Below are 16197 nucleotides of genomic sequence, written 5' to 3'. Positions count from 1 at the left end.
GTGCCTCAGCAAAATTATTTTGGGAGTGGGCTTTAAACATGCAAGCACCACTGTTGCTTACATTCATTTTGAAACGTTGTAATTTATTTTGAAACTTTGTAATTTGAAGCCATAGTTTGCACTACAACAGAGTTGGTGCCAAAATGTCAGTAATAAAATTGTCTTAAGAAATGGGAAGGAAACTATTCAGAGAAGCCTTGCACGGAAAACAATACAAGAGCAATTTTCATTATATATGACAAGCACACCAAATTTTAAATATTTTATTTATTGTACAAACTATTTACAGAATAATCTATTAGAGGATTACATAATCTTGCTTAATTCCTTTTGGAGCTGGCTATCTGGAAACAGGCCTTGGCCAAACTAAAGTAATAGGTCTTGGTTTCTAAAACATGCAAGACAAGTTCTCAGATGCAGGCCAAGTCCTCTGGTATCCACAGCAGCTCCAGGTGAGAGAGATCTACTTGAGACTGTACCATGAGCATAACCGCTATCCTAGAAACCAATGCACTTAACATTAGATGGAACAAATTAGGGCCAATGAAAAGGAACAAACCTCCTCAGAAGACACGCATACACACAGTATAGATGGCTAGAGCACAGCCCATACCATGTCTTCACACGGGAATCAGGGCAACACACAAGGTTAGGAAAGAACAAGTAAGATTTAGGAAAATCAGAGCCTGTGAATTGAAATTATAAAGCGTTGGGAAGAATGGACCTGCTGATGACGGGGGCAAGAGTAGGAGAAAACACACAAGTGCATTATTAAGCGAAGAACTAGCAGCATCCACCACTGCTCTGACTGTGCTTGTGTAAAAAGAAAATCCTTCGCATCTGCAAAGAGGCAAGAAGTGCCAAATACATTTTATTAGGTGAGTGGTTTCAAGCAGAGGATGTCTGCTGAATATCCAGCCACTCAGTCCTCAGTATAAAAACAGCTGAGCTCTAAAGAGGAAAGGAGGGGATTCCTGAGGAAGATGTAGCAGAACCAACCTCGAGCCATGGCTGGAAAAGCCTCCAGTAGACCAGGGAACAAGACAAAGGACTGGAACAGCACCAAGCAGCACCCTACAACCATCAACTGGCTGAGCTGCACAGCATAGCCTCCTTTTGGTCCCTGGGGAGAGGAGTGGGTAGCGTCAAAAGGCATTCAGGAGCCCTAACTGCACTGATTACAGAAGCCGCCCTTAGTGCAATAAGATGGCATGTACATGCTTTTAAAAAGAGCAACTGCTTAAAGGAAGGGAAATATGCCTGCCATGAAGGAAAATACAGTGGTGGTCTCTAAAAATGCCCCAAAAGGAAGGGATTCCTGAGTTGTCCCAATACTCAGAGTTCTAACATTTTTGGCAAAACAATGGCTTGGACTTCTACTTAAGCAAGTTTGCAAATTGTCTTTTCCCCTCTGATTTGCAAATGATTCTGTTTATGTTGCGCAGGGAGAGTACAGCTATCTAAAAATAATAATAGCAAAATGTGTCATCTGAACAATGTTATAGCCCCAAACTATGGCAGAATGATTGAACTAAAAATGCTGGCACAACTATAAATTGTATTTTTCCTAAGTTTGTTCTTATGAGACATCCAATTAAGAGTCTAGTCTTGGGGGGGGACGGGACTCCCTCAATCCAAGCAGTCATATTGTAGGCTCTTCCCATTTAGTAACAGCCACCAACATCTCTCTCCTGACCAGGAGAAATGCACTTCCGGTGCCAACAAAATATTCAGTTCACAATCCAATCAGATTTTGGCTTTGCTGACAAAAAATGGCTAGACTGCCAGCTGAGATCCCTGAATTCCCACTCCTTCATTGTCAAGGAAATAGGAGCAGTGGAAAGGACATGTTCAGAATTAAGAGGTCAGTTGTACATGAAAGCTCATCTTGGCTTCCTCATGTAGTCTGAAGTGTGGGTAGTGCAATGTGTTGCCTTGCAGACCCACTTCATTACTGCCTGGATAAGCACCCGCAGTTTAACCACACCCCACTTCGAATGTCATGGAATGCTCAGAACACAAAAAGCAGGTTATCAGGGGCGGGGGGAAGGACACAGGTAGCTATACCTTATTTAACAATTCTTTGCCCGAAGCATGCTAGAGAATACTCTGGCTGTCATGTGGGAGAGGTAGACGCCTGTCTGTGTAGAATAGGAGAGAGAATGAGCTACTGGGCCCAATCCAATACTGATCACCTCACTCTACCTGCATACAAATGTATGTTTGATGCATACAATCATAGCTGCCTCTTGGCCTACCACCACCGCATTCTAAGTACCCCAAAAGGTCAGTGCTAGCATATGCATCAGACCTCAGGTAGATACATTCATCTATCTATCCTATGAGGAAGGGAAATTAGTTGGATGGTAGGGAAAACAAGCTCCTGCCAAAGTTCATGACCATGGTCAGAAATAGGGATGGGAGGAGAAACAAGTTTCTTCCAGTTCCGTGGCAAAGGCAACAGAAGCTGCTGCCACTGCAGAAATAATATCCTGTTGCCAGCTCTTGATAGAGGTAGAACGAGGTCACTGTCAATATCAGCACTAGTAATCCAGTGACATAAATGCTGCCTTCCCTCTTTTGCAAGAATAAGTGCTGACAGCATCCAGGGGAAAGTGGCTAAGAAAATTAAAAAGCAAGGTGGGGGTGATTTTATGCCTTCCAGTAACATCCAAGTGGAAAGGGGATTAACTTGTGTGAAAACTTGGGCAAAGGCATGGAAAAGTATTAAGGCTTCCCATAATCTGGGGATTTAGAGCTCCATAGTGGTCCATTCATCCCCAAAGCAACTGGAATATTGTAAGTTACAAATCTCCTCCTGTAACAAATTGGAACTCTTGCTTATGAGCTTTCTTCCTTCAGAAAACCAGACAAGTAACGTCCTGTGAAATGCAAGTACCATGTCACCTCGAGAGAAGAACTCCACTCCATTTCATGTACCATACTGGAAAGGGGAAGGGGCAATATGTGCTCCCAATAATGTACTTCAGACATGGGGAGGCCTCCATGTGACATTGCAGATTGACATTTCTGTTTGCGTAGTGCCTCTGCTCTGTTCTCCATTGCCCTTAGGTTGGGCATGAGACTGGAGTAGTGAAGTGGGGCTGGGCAATGCCCTGAAGAATTAAGGAAGTGAGATGGACTCCTTCTGTGGGAGTCAGAGCATGCCAAAACCCTCACAGCCCTCGCTGATGGCCAGCTGCAGCATCTTGTGCACCTCTTCATAGGAATCGTAAGTGGGGAGGCACAGCTGGTTAAAACTGAAAGAAAGAACAAAACTAGTACATAGCATGGGACATGTACACATAATGCTTTCAGCATTTCATAGGCAAGGGTAACCCCCCTGAGCAGTTATACGGCATTAAAAATTATCCCAAAAAACACATGGGCAAGATCAGTGGAAGGCTGCTCATGATCAGTTTGCTGCAGATGACAGAAAGACTCAGTGACAGGTACTCACCAAGTATGGGCTGTTGGCAGTGTACTGTGCGTCGGAGCTGCAATGATCTGGAAAGATGGGCAAAGTGCAGCAAATCCTCCAGGAGGAAGCTGAGAAGAACCAGTGGTGAACTGCAACAGCCTGGCCAGTTCCTCTTGTGTGAAACTGGAGACCACTGTCCAAAACCACCGCATAACCTGGAAGACACAGCAAGAGGTATGGGAAGCAAGAACAGTGGGGGGGGGGACCTACTAAATTTCTTGCAAACCACCCAGTTATGAGGACAGGCCAGAAAATAAATTAATGTATGCTACCATAATCACGCGGGTGGCGTTGTGGGTAAAACCTCAGTGCCTAGGACTTGCTGATCGTATGGTCGGCGGTTCGAATCCCCGTGGCGGGGTGAGCTCCCGTTGCTCAGTCCCTGCTCCTGCCAACCTAGCAGTTCGAAAGCACCCTTAAGTGCAAGTAGATAAATGGGTACCGCTTTATAGCGGGAAGGTAAACGGCGTTTCTGTGCGCTGCGCTGGTGCTGGCTCGCCAGAGCACTTTCGTCACGCTGGCCACGTGACCGGGAAGTGTCTGCGGACAGTGCTGGCTCCCGGCCTCTTAAGCGAGATGAGCACGCAACCCCAGTCGGACACGACTGGCCCGTACGGGCAGGGGTACCTTTACCTTTACCATAATAACACCTCCCAAAGCGATACTTCACTTTAAGCTCCAGTGCTACTTTTGATGTTTCTTTGGGACCTTGTAATAAAATTACAGGAGTGCACAAATGTTTGCTGTTGCTAAGTAACTTAAAGGTCTGGCCCAAAGGAAGCATTGCCCTTAACTGAGATGCACGTATAAAGAGCTTTCATGAGGTGCTAAGCCAGCCAAAGGAAATCGAAGTAGTGTTTCCTCATGAAGACATACATATCACTGTCTCAGTCATGACCTACACAAAGTACAACCAATCCAGTCTGGTAGAGCAGGCAATTAATCTTTCTTACCTTCTCTCGGAAATGCCAAGAACCTCCCACTACTACAGCATGTGCTTTGAAATCACAGACACTGATGTCTCCAGTACCACACATCAGCAACTGAAAGAAAATAAAGTTTCAGTCAGAGTACAGTTGTCTTTTTTCCTTTAAACTAGGTACCATTCAATTAACACAGTCAGCTTTGTATTTTTGATGCTCAGGATTAAAAGCTAGAGCTATCACTCCTTCTAGGTTTTAAAACTTTCTGCTCTAATGCAGCATTGGGGGCTTGGTAACTCAAGCATGTGTCCAAATTACCCTTGTTAACTATTACAGCACTCAAAATAAAAAAATTCCTTCCAGTAGCACCTTAAAGACCAACTAAGTTAGTTCTTGGTATGAGCTTTCGTGTGCATGCACACTTCTTCAGATACACTGAAACAGATCTGGCAACTTCTGTTTCAGTGTATCTGAAGAAGTGTGCATGCACACGAAAGCTCATACCAAGAACTAACTTAGTTGGTCTTTAAGGTGCTAATGGAAGGAATTTTTTTATTTTGACTATGGCAGACCAACACGGCTACCTATCTGTAACTATTACAGCACTGTATGCAAACTTCTGGAAAAAAAGAAGTCTAATGACATTATATCTCGGATGTGGCATATACTGTAGGGAATAGTAGGCAAGGTACAGAGTGAGAAGTAATCAATCTGAACTAGAGCACCAGAGTGTTGTTTAAGCTGCAGGATTGAATAGGAGACTTTTTAGTGTTGGGGCCATAGAATCAGGGAATTGTTTCTTTATTATTACAAGGCAGAGGAAGGGAAGGACAGAGATTCAACTGGATTGGAAAGGCACTTGAAATTACCTAGCAAACCAGTAGAAACTAAGAGTTTTGAGTGAACATATATTTTGTGCCGGGTAAAAGTTTATCTAGTTTATATGGAAAGCCTCATAAAAATTGGTATGGTTAAAATTATTTATGTTACTATATCCGTACAGGGAATGCTTGGGAATGGGGGTTCCCCACTCTTCCTTACCCCCAGCTAACTCACATTCATCTGAGGAAGGTGCAACAGGATCAAAGACAGCAAATATCTTAGTTTACCTCAAGTTCATTTTCATCAAAAATAGCAAGGAGGTTTTCAGGGACCAGTTCATTGAGACCTAGAAGATGAGAGCAGAATAGATAAAAATCATGCCAGCCAGGCAAGGGCATCAACAAAGCACAAATCTGAACAACATTAATAAAAAAAAGTGCAGACCATACACATTACCTTTCAAGAAGTGTTCCACTTCCTCTCTAACCTGATTCGCCAGTCTGTACTGTGCAAGCAGATTCAGGTAGAAAATTTTATTCTCATTTGTAACTGGCATTTGAGCACCACCGGTTACCAGCTCAACCTCCTGAAAACAAGGGATGTGAGAATTTTTGAGTGGAGTCCCATCTACTCTATAAATCCACACAATGATGAACCCTTCACATCTTTCCCCTCCTATTGAGACATTGCTCCTTTCCCCATTGCGGATAAAAGGATTTCAAATTGCACCATCCTAACCAATGGCTCTTACCTTCTCAAGTTGTCCTGATCTGCTGTATTTTTCCTCAGCAAAGACTAGCTCCATCTCACTGACATCATTATTCAGGATGAAGCAAACTTTAGATTTATAGAACTCTGGGTCATCTGTCTCAAAATACTAAGAGGAAAAAGGAGATAGAGAAGGAGAAGGAAAGAAAACAAATTTAGTTTGTGCTGTGGAATCGTGCTCGGTCTCTGCTTTATACTCAAAAGCAGAACAAAACCCACAGGCAATTTTACCTTATAATGCATCCGCAATCCTATGATTTGAGCCAAAAAAGACCGGGTGAAACGAGCTCTCACCAGCTGCTTGTAAGCCCCTCCCAAAGATGACTCATAGAGGCACTTTCCAACCAAGCGCCCTGCAAATTCATACACTTTCAGCCGCAGAAAAGGTGACCGGTTGGGGTTGGGATGTACCTACAAACAAGGCAGCTCACAGTTACTATAGCTTAGAATTAGCTCTAACTTAGAATTAGATTTAACACTTGAAAAAGCCCCATGTACTCTTCTTGTTGTACCCTGTGGTCAAAGATCTTCATATCCTTTAAATATTGTTTTTCTGAGTGTATTCTCAACAGCACTGAAACAGGCATGCCGGTACATGAGTATGCCATATATAGTTTGCAAAGAAACAGTGTTTCTTTCTATATTTTAGAAAATATGACTTAGGAAATCAAATTACAGATTGCACTTCTCATACCTGCCATAGAATTTATCTGTACTACTCATGACAATTCATCTTCCTGTTTAAGTTTGCCCATGAAAGAGGCAAACCAATTCTCTTTCTGCTTACAGGAGAAACTAGAAAAAGTCTGAAAAAGAATGTGAATTCTCTACAGAAAACATGAACAGCTGCAATGTTTCCTGTTTCCACAATGAATGACGGGAAAATACCAACCAGAGCTTGGTTGTTGTCACTGAAGCGGGTAAAAAGTTGATTGGTAGTGTCAAATAAAGCTTTACAGATCAATTCAAACCACTCTCTGCGAGGACCTCCCCAGTCCAAGGCTACAAGACAGAACAAATCAGAGACCAGTTAGATCTTGAGGTAATCCTAGGCCTTCTAAAACACACCTGTCAAGAAAAAACTCTTCACTTTAGAGGGAATACCATACTACTGTATACAGTGGTGCCTCGCAAGACGAAATTAATTCGTCTTGCGATTTTTTTCGTCTTGCGAAGCACGGTGTTGGAAAAGTTTTGGAAAAGCTTCAAAAATCACCAAAGTCTTCAAAAACCTCAAAAAAGGCTACCACACCGCGTGCTATGAGTTGCTCCTCGAAGTCAAGTTGCAACTGTATTAACGGTGTTAAGAAAAAGGAAACAAACTTGCAAGACGTTTCTATCTTGCGAAGCAAGCCCATAGGGAAAATCGTCTTGCAAAGCAGCTCAAAAAACAAAAAACCCTTTCGTTTTGCGAGTTTTCCGTCTTGCGAGGCACCACTGTACTATTTATATGCAACATGATTCTCTACCCAAAGTGGGATAAATGTAACACCCATATACTTTTCCCTCCCATTAGTTCTTTCTAGCACACCAGGCACCTTATATTCAGACAAGATAATAAAAGGATGTAATGTAAATTAACTGGATTGGGATTCACAAAACCAGACCAGGCCAAAGACCCATCTAGCTCAGTTTCCTGTTCTTACAGTGGCCATGGGCAGCCTGCAAGCAGAACTTAAGTGCAATAGCGTTTTCACTTAGCTTTACTATATAGCCAGTATGAAGGTGATTGGAGAATAAATCTATAGATGCTTGTGAGATATTATGGAAACTTCAGGAAAAAATTGGTTGCTAGTAGTAGAAACCCAAACACTCTTTTTCTGGCAGTAATAATGCAATTACAGGTTAACTCACCTTCTTCATCCTGGAAAATCACTTCAAAGTTTTTGCTCCAGTCAGAAACAGAAAAATTCCTTGTTGCCCTCAGTGACTAGGAACATAAGGAAAACGCAGTATAAACTGATGTTTGCAACCAAGAGGCTAACATGAGATCACATTTTCAGGAACAGGCAATTCTCCAATACTTATTTCTACTGCCTCTCTCATCTGTAGATACTGCTCTTCAGTAGAGAATTGTAGTAGTATTTAATACTCATTCCCCTCCAGAGCTTCTCTTCTACAGTTCTCTTCTGCATTCTGCCTCAGGGTCTTACTGCCCACCCACTTCTGTTTCTGCGATTACTCAAACTCAACAAAGAGCAGGGAATCCCCTGCCCTCCTGGCAAGCAGAGGGTTAAGGAAAGAATCGCGTCCTTCCTTCTAATTCTTTCCTAGTCACACTGCGAGCAGGCTCCAGCCTACCACCTCCTCCTCTCCGTGCTCTAGGGACTCGCAGGCAGCCGAAAAACATGCAGGTGAGAGAGAGAGAGAGAGAGAGAGAAAGGGCTGGCTTGGGGGGGGGGGACTTTTGCCTTCCTTTCCTCCCTCCCGTTAAACCCCTCCCCTGCATTCTTAGCCAGCTGTTTTTCCGCACACCCCTCTCATGCTCCTTGTCCCTTCTGTGTTTTTCCTTCCCTCCCCATTTAAAACGTGGTGACAAAGCACGGATCCACATGGATCCTCAAGATTTTTGCATTGTTGTTGTTGTTGTTTAGTCGTTTAGTCGTGTCCGACTCTTCGTGACCCCATGGACCAGAGCACGCCAGGCACTTCTGTCCTCCACTGCCTCCCGCAGTTTGATCAAACTCATGCTAGTAGCTTCAAGAACAATTTTTGCATTGGGTCACCCCAAATTCACCATCAGATCACATTACATGTCCATGGCTACAGCCTGTACCAAAAAAATCACGCACCCACTGTTGCCTGGGGTTGCAATGGTGCAAAAACGTGGTTACAAAGCATGGATCCACGTGGATCCTCAGGATCTTTGCATTGGGTCACCCCAAATTCACCATCAGATAACATAGCATGTCCATGGCTACAGCCTGCACCAAAAAAATCACGCACCCACTGTTGCCTGGGGCCACAGTTGTGCAAAAACGTGGTGACAAAGCACGGATCCACATGGATCCTCAGGATTTTTGCATTGGGCTACCCCAAACTCACCATCAAATCACATGTCTGTGGCCACAGCATGAAGCACAAAAATGATACATCCACCTTTTCATTCAGATTTTTTTCTTGTTTTCCTCCTCTAAAAACTATGTGCGTGTTATGGTCAGGTGCGTGTTATAGAGCAAAAAATACGGTAAGTTTGTTATTGGTATGAGCTTTCATGTGCATGCACACTTCTTCAGATACACTGAAACAGAAGTCACCAGACCCTTATCTATAGTGGGGAGGGGTATTACTCAGAAGAGTGGTGGGAATGGGTGGTTGGCTGATAGGTGTGGGAAACCTGTTGACGACTGTTAACGACTGCAATTGGTTTTACAGGAAAAAGCAAGAGGTGAGATGGCTAAAAATAGCTTTACCATGTATAATGAGATAAGAATCCAATGTCTCTATTCAGACCAGGTCTCTCCATGGTTTTAACTTCGCTTTCCAGTCTATTTCTGAAATTCTTTTGTAATAAGGCAGCTACTTGGAGAAATTGTATAGAATGTCCTGAGAGATTGAAGTGTTCTCCTACTGGTTTCTCTGTCTTGTGATTCCTGATGTCAGATTTATGTCCATTTATCCTTTGGCATAGGGTTTGGCCTGTTTATCCAATATAGAGAACTGAAGGGCACTGTTGGCATTTGATGGCATACACAATGTTAGAAGAGGAGCAATTAAATAGTCCTGAGATGGTATGTTTGAATTTGTTGGGGCCAGCAATGGTGTTGTCCAGAAGTATGTGGCAGCAAAGTTGGCATCTGGGTTTATTACAGGCTTTGGTACCAGTGTCCGTGTTAAGTCTGGTTGTTGTATTATGGTGGGTGAGGAGTTGTTTAAGATTGTTTAAGATTGGGTGGCTGTCTGTAGGCAATGTTAGGTCCTCCTCCCAGAGCTTGAGAAAGAGATCTACAACCTCTCCCAGACAATGACCTATGGGAACTGTAGGAAACCACTAGTTTCAGGCACCAATCCATGTTCCTTTCCATTTGCAAACTTTTAGTCTGTTACATTTTTATACTGGGGAGGGAGAGAGAAAAGCTTCTTTCTGACCAGAGGGTTGCTAGCGGAAGAACAGAGCAGTTTGTTCATCCCACAACAGACTGCAGCATTTCCATGTTAACTAATCCTGATTGCCTTTCATATGTAGTATTTTGTGCAAGGACAGTGCAAGAGGTTGTTTGAGGAAAAGAGGAGAAATAAGGAGAAGAGGAAGAGGAGGGTGGGAGAAAAACTGAATGGGGGGAATGACACAAAGAAAAGGAAGGTTTTGCCCACTTTGGGTGTTGACCCCACCTGCTGTGATCTAAGAGATTACTGGATCTATAAAGCACAATTTAAGAGTTATAAATAATACTCCCCACTGAGGTAATGTGGCTCTTGACATGAAAAGGATCCACACTACTGAGCTATAGGGACTGAAAGGGCTGGTTTTTTCCAATTATAAATCTTTGAAGAGCTCTCGTCCTCATTTCCTAAGTGCTCACAAATAAAAGTGTTTCATGACTTGCCCTCATGACATATACTATCACTTTAATGCACTGCTCCCTCAAGACTAAGCTTGCTTTGAACAAAATATTTAAAACGACTAGAAACGTCAAGCCACAGAATCTCTGTTCCATTTATAGCTACAGCAAAACCAGAAAACTAAAAAAAAAACCCTATGGCAACTCTTGGCTCTGATATAGTAGACAGTCAAATGATTTAAAGCCATTTGCTGCTTACCAGTGACAGCACATCCTCTGGTTCACACTCACGATAATCTTCATCTTCCACTTAAAATGTTTTAGTTTCCCCCACCCTTGGAAGTTTAATTCCCTTGATTTTATCTGTCTGCCGCACTAAAACTAATTATGTTGTAAGAGCCAGCATAACAAGGAGACTAGGATTCATGTCCACCTCCCACTTCCCCAAACTTATTTATTTATTCCTTGGATTTATATGCCGCCTTTCTGCCAAGGCACCCAAGCTGGTTTACAATTTTAAAACACTAAAACTAACACAGTATATAAAATGTAGGACAAGTGTCATTCAGCAAACTGGGAGTTGATGGTATGCATGCTCCCTGGCCTGGGTTCCCTCACGGCATACAGGTCTTTAGCAGCTCCAGCAGAGATGAGGGAGCAGCTGCCCAAGCATCATTCTCAGGCTGCTGATGGTTCTGTCAGCAGCTGATGGTTTCTGTGCTCCCTGCCCTGAGCTGCCTCGCCTCTCATTGAGGCTTTGCTACATTAAAAATGACTAATAGTTGGTTTAATGCAGACTTCTCTGGTCATAGGCAATTAAATGTTTTAGAGGAAGGTGTAAAATCAGATGTGTGAATAAACTATCACCCTGAATTCATATCACTCTAGTCCATTCTGCAGCTTAAGGTGAAAGAACATGGAACAGGAAGGAAATGATCTACAGAACTTCTCTAAAACTATGCTACACTCCAAGCTTTCTGTATCACAGACACACTCACCGATTCCAGAAGGTTGTGGCGGCTGACTTTTAGAGTAACTTTTGAATGGGGCCTCTTCATGTGCACCTGGCGCAGCTCCCTCTGGAAGAAGTTTACTTTGTCCTGAAAGGTCTCTGAGCCTCCTGAAACCAACAAGCCCATTGTCATATCTGTTTCCTTCAAAACACCTTACAAGGTCATATCTGTTTCAGAAATGTCATAAAATATGACAGATTATCATCCCAAAAGGAGTAAAAAAAATTCAGTACAAAGGATTTGAGGAAACAAAGGGATACATATCATAGTTTTTAAAAATTGTAAGAACTATTTTGTGGAGACAGAACATAAACAATGCATTCATTAACATTTCCTTGTCTCTAGTATTTCCTCATATTTGTATTTGTGCACACACGCTGGCTCTATCACATACACATGGGCTCAGGGTTTAAACCTCCCTATTCTGAGACCAAGCTGGAGAGGTTAAATAAATATATTTGTTTAGAAGCACTAAAGAAGTTAGGAGGGGGAGAATGCATAACCTCAACACATACATAGATAGTTATGTGAACTCCTCTAAAGAGATATCAGGAAGAGAGCAACAGACTGAAATTTATCAAGAGCAGGGGAAACGTGTGATTGCTCTCTAATAATTACAATACAGTGGTGCCCCGCAAAACGAATGCCTCGCAAGACGAAAAACTCGCTAGACGAAAGGGTTTTGCAGTTTTTGAGCTGCTTCGCAAGTCGAATTTCCCTATGGGCTTGCTTAGCAAGACGCAAACGTCTTGCAAGTTTGTTTCCTTTTTCTTAACACCGTTAATACAGTTGCGACTTGACTTCGAGGAACAACTCATAGAACGCGGTGTGGTAGCCTTTTTTGTAGACTTTGGTGATTTTTTAAGCATTTCCAAAACTTTTCCGACACCGTGCTTCGCAAGACGAAACATTCGCTAGACGAAAAAACTTGCGGAACGAATTAATTTCGTCTTGCGAGGCACCACTGTATCCTAAATCAAACTGAACTACACAACATTTATAAACAAACATTGAACTAAGCAGCACACCACAACATAAAAAGGATGCAATCCATTATGAAAATGCTTGCAGTCTACACCATAGAATGGCAGCTGTCCTCTTTAGTATGTGTTATGCAAGCTGTGATGCATTAGTTACCATGCAACAGAATTTTATGCCCCAGACTCTTTTTACCTATATTTTTATGCAGCGAGCGAATGAAAGTTGCCGCCAAGATGTTCCTCTCCTTGCAGCTCAGCTCTACGGGAGGCTGGATCCCGTCATCCACCACTAACGTCAGCAGTTTGTGCACAGGGTCAGGCCCGTGGTAAGAAAACTAGCAGCAAAAAAATGCAGGAAAGGGCGGGGAATCATTTACCAGAAAGCACAGCACATTGATCAGATGTGGCAAGGTTACCCTCTGGGCACATTTCCTTGCCCCTCTATCTGCTCAGAACCAGTTAATAGCAAAGCTGCTGGCAAGCCTACAGCTGAGATGAAGGTTATATAAACTGCAATTCTTGCAGAATGAGCCTCAGTACATGCTTCATTAGGGGAGGAGGAAAATTACAAGAAAAAAACAACCTGAAAGCTATATTGCAGGATGCAATATAGAAGACCACAGTAGGCTCCCAAGCAAATCTAAAAACCTAACAGTGAAAGTTTTCAATCTTATGTGATTAGGCTAACAAACAGAATATACCTTTCACAAAACAAATCCAATTATTCACTGGGGAATTTTACCAACATACCTTGGTGCCAGGACATACTCTGAAGGTAAAGAGGCGCCAAGGAATGATCTTCAAGTAGAACTCCTTTACTGAGAATTGCTTTGAAGTAAAAGAACAAAAACAATGGAGAGTCACATATTTTTAAAAATGAACCAAACTGAAAGAACTTGAACAATGGTCAACTCCATTTTTGCTGACAACCCAGCAGCCACCATAAAATGTAGCCACAGGTCAGTTCTCTGGTTAGCAGAGCAATAATCCAAGAAGTCCTGAACAATTTTGTTTCCAATATATGCTTGGAAAAGTACACCAGCTGTTTCATAGCACAATACACAGTCCCTCACAACAGTAATAATGGCCAACAACCTTAGGGAAATGGTTCCTGGAAGCCAATTGATAACACAGCCACACATAAGAGCAATAAATCATGTGCAACTAGGGAATAGACGAGCTAGTCTTACCTTGGGTGAAACATAGCAATACACTTTTTTTGGCTTCTTCACTTTCTCAGGGGTCTGGCTGTCAGAAGGAGAGTCTTCATCCTCATCTTCAGTAGCAGTGGAAGGTCGGCGCTGAGAGGAACCCCAATGCAGGGGTGGAAGTTGCCACTGGGTATTGGCATAGCTACTAGCATTGTAAAGGTAGGCCTCAAAATAGATACTGACCCCTGAGGTAGAAACATTTCGCTCCACGATACTCTTTTCACTCTCTGCAAGATACAAACCTCACTTGTTATGAAGCTAAAATGTCAGACTGATACTGCTGGATGACAGGCAAGATACAAATGCAATAAATAGTAACAGCATCGTGGGAAAGAGTGGAAGTAAAAATAGTGTATTTTTCTAAACTTACCATTTAAAACAATTATATCGAACTCTCCATTGCTAATAGGCTGGCTTTGGTAGGAGATGCAGGCACGGAAACATCCCCTACGGAGTAGGGTGAGTCTCAGGAAAACTTGATAAGTCTGTCGATTAGACACCACAGACTTTTCAAACAAAACATCAGAAGGTTCTTCTTCTTGGGGACCAAGCTAGACAAAATGAATATAAGTTAGACTATATCAGTGTATTCCAGTCTTAGAGAAGACAGAGCAGAGATGGACTCACCTCATGGATTGAGAGGCTGTAGTTGTGCTCATCTATCAGTGATACCGAGTTACTGGTAGGATTATTATACTCATCTCTGGGAACTATCTGCAGAGTGTGCGGCTGCCCACATGTCAGCACCAAAGTGGAGAAATGGCAAACAATTTTGGTTTTCGAAGGAACCACCATTCCTGAAATAAGGAACAACACCCAGCATGTAATATTACAAGGGGCGTATTACAAGACATGCTCTCCTTTCTATGCCTTGGTTTGTTATTGGCCCCAAAAGGCCTTACCTGGCTGAAAGACTTTGTAGTATGGGCTATATGCCACATTCAAGCCTCCAAGTTTTATGCTGATTTCATAGCGCCCAGCCTTCCGCACAGTAAATGCCACCTTCACCACATTGGAACTGGGCTCCTGAAGTACTTCCTGGGTCACAGGAATATCCATTGCTAGCTCCACATGGCAGATGTGAACTCGCAGGCCCACAGGACGAAGAGCAGGGAAGGGCTGGCCATTCTTATAGAATAACTGCATGGGGATTTAAAAAATAAATGCAAAACAGCATCTTAATATGCTATATCACAATTAGTGCCCAATATTAGGTGATGAGTGGTTCTGTAATTATTGAAGAACATAAGAAGAGCCCTTCTGGAATAGACCAGAGGCTTAACTAAACTGGCACCCTGTTTCCCAGAGTGGCTAACCAGATACCTGTGGAACATGAGCACACTAGCCTTGTCTTGTTGTTCCCAGCAACTGGTATTCAGATTTGCTGCCTTTGATCCTAGAGGTATTATACCAGCCAACATGACTAGTAATCACTGATAGCTTATTCCCTCTCCGCTTACAACATCCCTGATATAAATGCTGGCACCATTTGCAAAAAAAATAAATCATCATGCCCAATCATGCTTCAAGATATGTGCCCACCAAATTTTAAATATGCATACAAAGCAAATTCAACAAAAACAAACCCAGAAGAGCAATACTAGGTTTGACCTGCCTAAACTTAGCAGTCAGCTCACCCAAACTCACTGCAAAAGCAAAAACGTAGGAATAGCCTCAATATACTGCCTAGTCTGTGCTGTTGATAACCACCAGCATTAAGCTGTTCAGCAGAAGTAACAAAACTGGCACAAAACCCATAATCTCTAAAGAGGTTTGTCTTGAAATAAAACCTAGAGCCACTCCTCAGGTTTTCATGGAAATAGAAAATATTCACTTACATGTACTCGGAAGGCCATGCTGTGGCCCACCTCATAGGGGTCCTTCCAGTCCCAGAAGACTTTGCAAGAGCGGGGGTCCAAGTAGTTGCCTCGCACGTAGTCATAAATTGTCCGCTCTCCTCTGCGCTCCCGGTCCTCATGCTGGAGGAAGCTGACTACACGTGCGGCAAGTTCAAAGAGGAACTTAATGGTGAAAAAGAAAGCTACCACAGATACTGTGATCCCACCTATAGAAAGAGGGGGAAATACACTGTAGTTATTAATCCAAGAAGGCACTGAAAATCAATCACCATGGAGGCTCTAGTTGAGAGTTTACAACATTTAACCCTGGAGATCTCAGAAGGGCTAGCTCTACTGTTGACAGTTGATTCTGAGGCAACAAATTGTAAATTACACATAGTTTATTATATTTTACCCCCATGGCATGGAAGTATCATTTTAATGTTCTACCTCAGGCACTAAAATGTCTGCCTCAAAGACTGCTGTCACCACAACAAAAGCTGAGGAAAGAAACTGAGGCAGATTCGGGACCAATGATAACGCTAGGAGAAAATGGCATGTAAGTTAACAAACACAGTATTAGCAAAACAGACAATGAAGTCCACATGAATGAATTAAAAGAAGTTACAGACTTCTTCTGGATTTTGTAAAAATACTTT

The 16197-nt window shown here is 42.7% G+C and overlaps 1 protein-coding gene across 1 annotated transcript in view; it reads right to left on the bottom strand.

The window, feature by feature from the left end:
- Nucleotides 1-249: 249 nt before the first annotated feature.
- The window catches only part of AREL1 (apoptosis resistant E3 ubiquitin protein ligase 1), a 23725-nt gene continuing 7777 nt past the window's right edge, over nucleotides 250-16197 (bottom strand). The window contains exons 4-20 of the mRNA XM_082232737.1: nucleotides 15539-15765; nucleotides 14603-14840; nucleotides 14328-14497; nucleotides 14071-14251; nucleotides 13680-13927; nucleotides 13240-13317; nucleotides 12683-12824; nucleotides 11495-11616; nucleotides 7849-7924; nucleotides 6887-6996; nucleotides 6226-6405; nucleotides 5978-6103; nucleotides 5683-5812; nucleotides 5514-5572; nucleotides 4435-4524; nucleotides 3461-3636; nucleotides 250-3260 (exon numbers count right to left, since the gene is read on the bottom strand). Of these exons, the coding sequence (XP_082088863.1) occupies nucleotides 3158-3260; nucleotides 3461-3636; nucleotides 4435-4524; nucleotides 5514-5572; nucleotides 5683-5812; nucleotides 5978-6103; nucleotides 6226-6405; nucleotides 6887-6996; nucleotides 7849-7924; nucleotides 11495-11616; nucleotides 12683-12824; nucleotides 13240-13317; nucleotides 13680-13927; nucleotides 14071-14251; nucleotides 14328-14497; nucleotides 14603-14840; nucleotides 15539-15765 (2456 nt within the window). The 3' untranslated portion in view covers nucleotides 250-3157. The remainder of the gene's footprint in view (nucleotides 3261-3460; nucleotides 3637-4434; nucleotides 4525-5513; nucleotides 5573-5682; nucleotides 5813-5977; nucleotides 6104-6225; nucleotides 6406-6886; nucleotides 6997-7848; nucleotides 7925-11494; nucleotides 11617-12682; nucleotides 12825-13239; nucleotides 13318-13679; nucleotides 13928-14070; nucleotides 14252-14327; nucleotides 14498-14602; nucleotides 14841-15538; nucleotides 15766-16197) is intronic.

This window comes from Podarcis vaucheri, assembly GCF_965113315.1.
Source record: "Podarcis vaucheri genome assembly, chromosome: 1".
NCBI classification, from domain to species: Eukaryota; Metazoa; Chordata; class Lepidosauria; order Squamata; family Lacertidae; genus Podarcis; species Podarcis vaucheri.
This window is presented reverse-complemented; position numbering and strand designations above follow the sequence as displayed.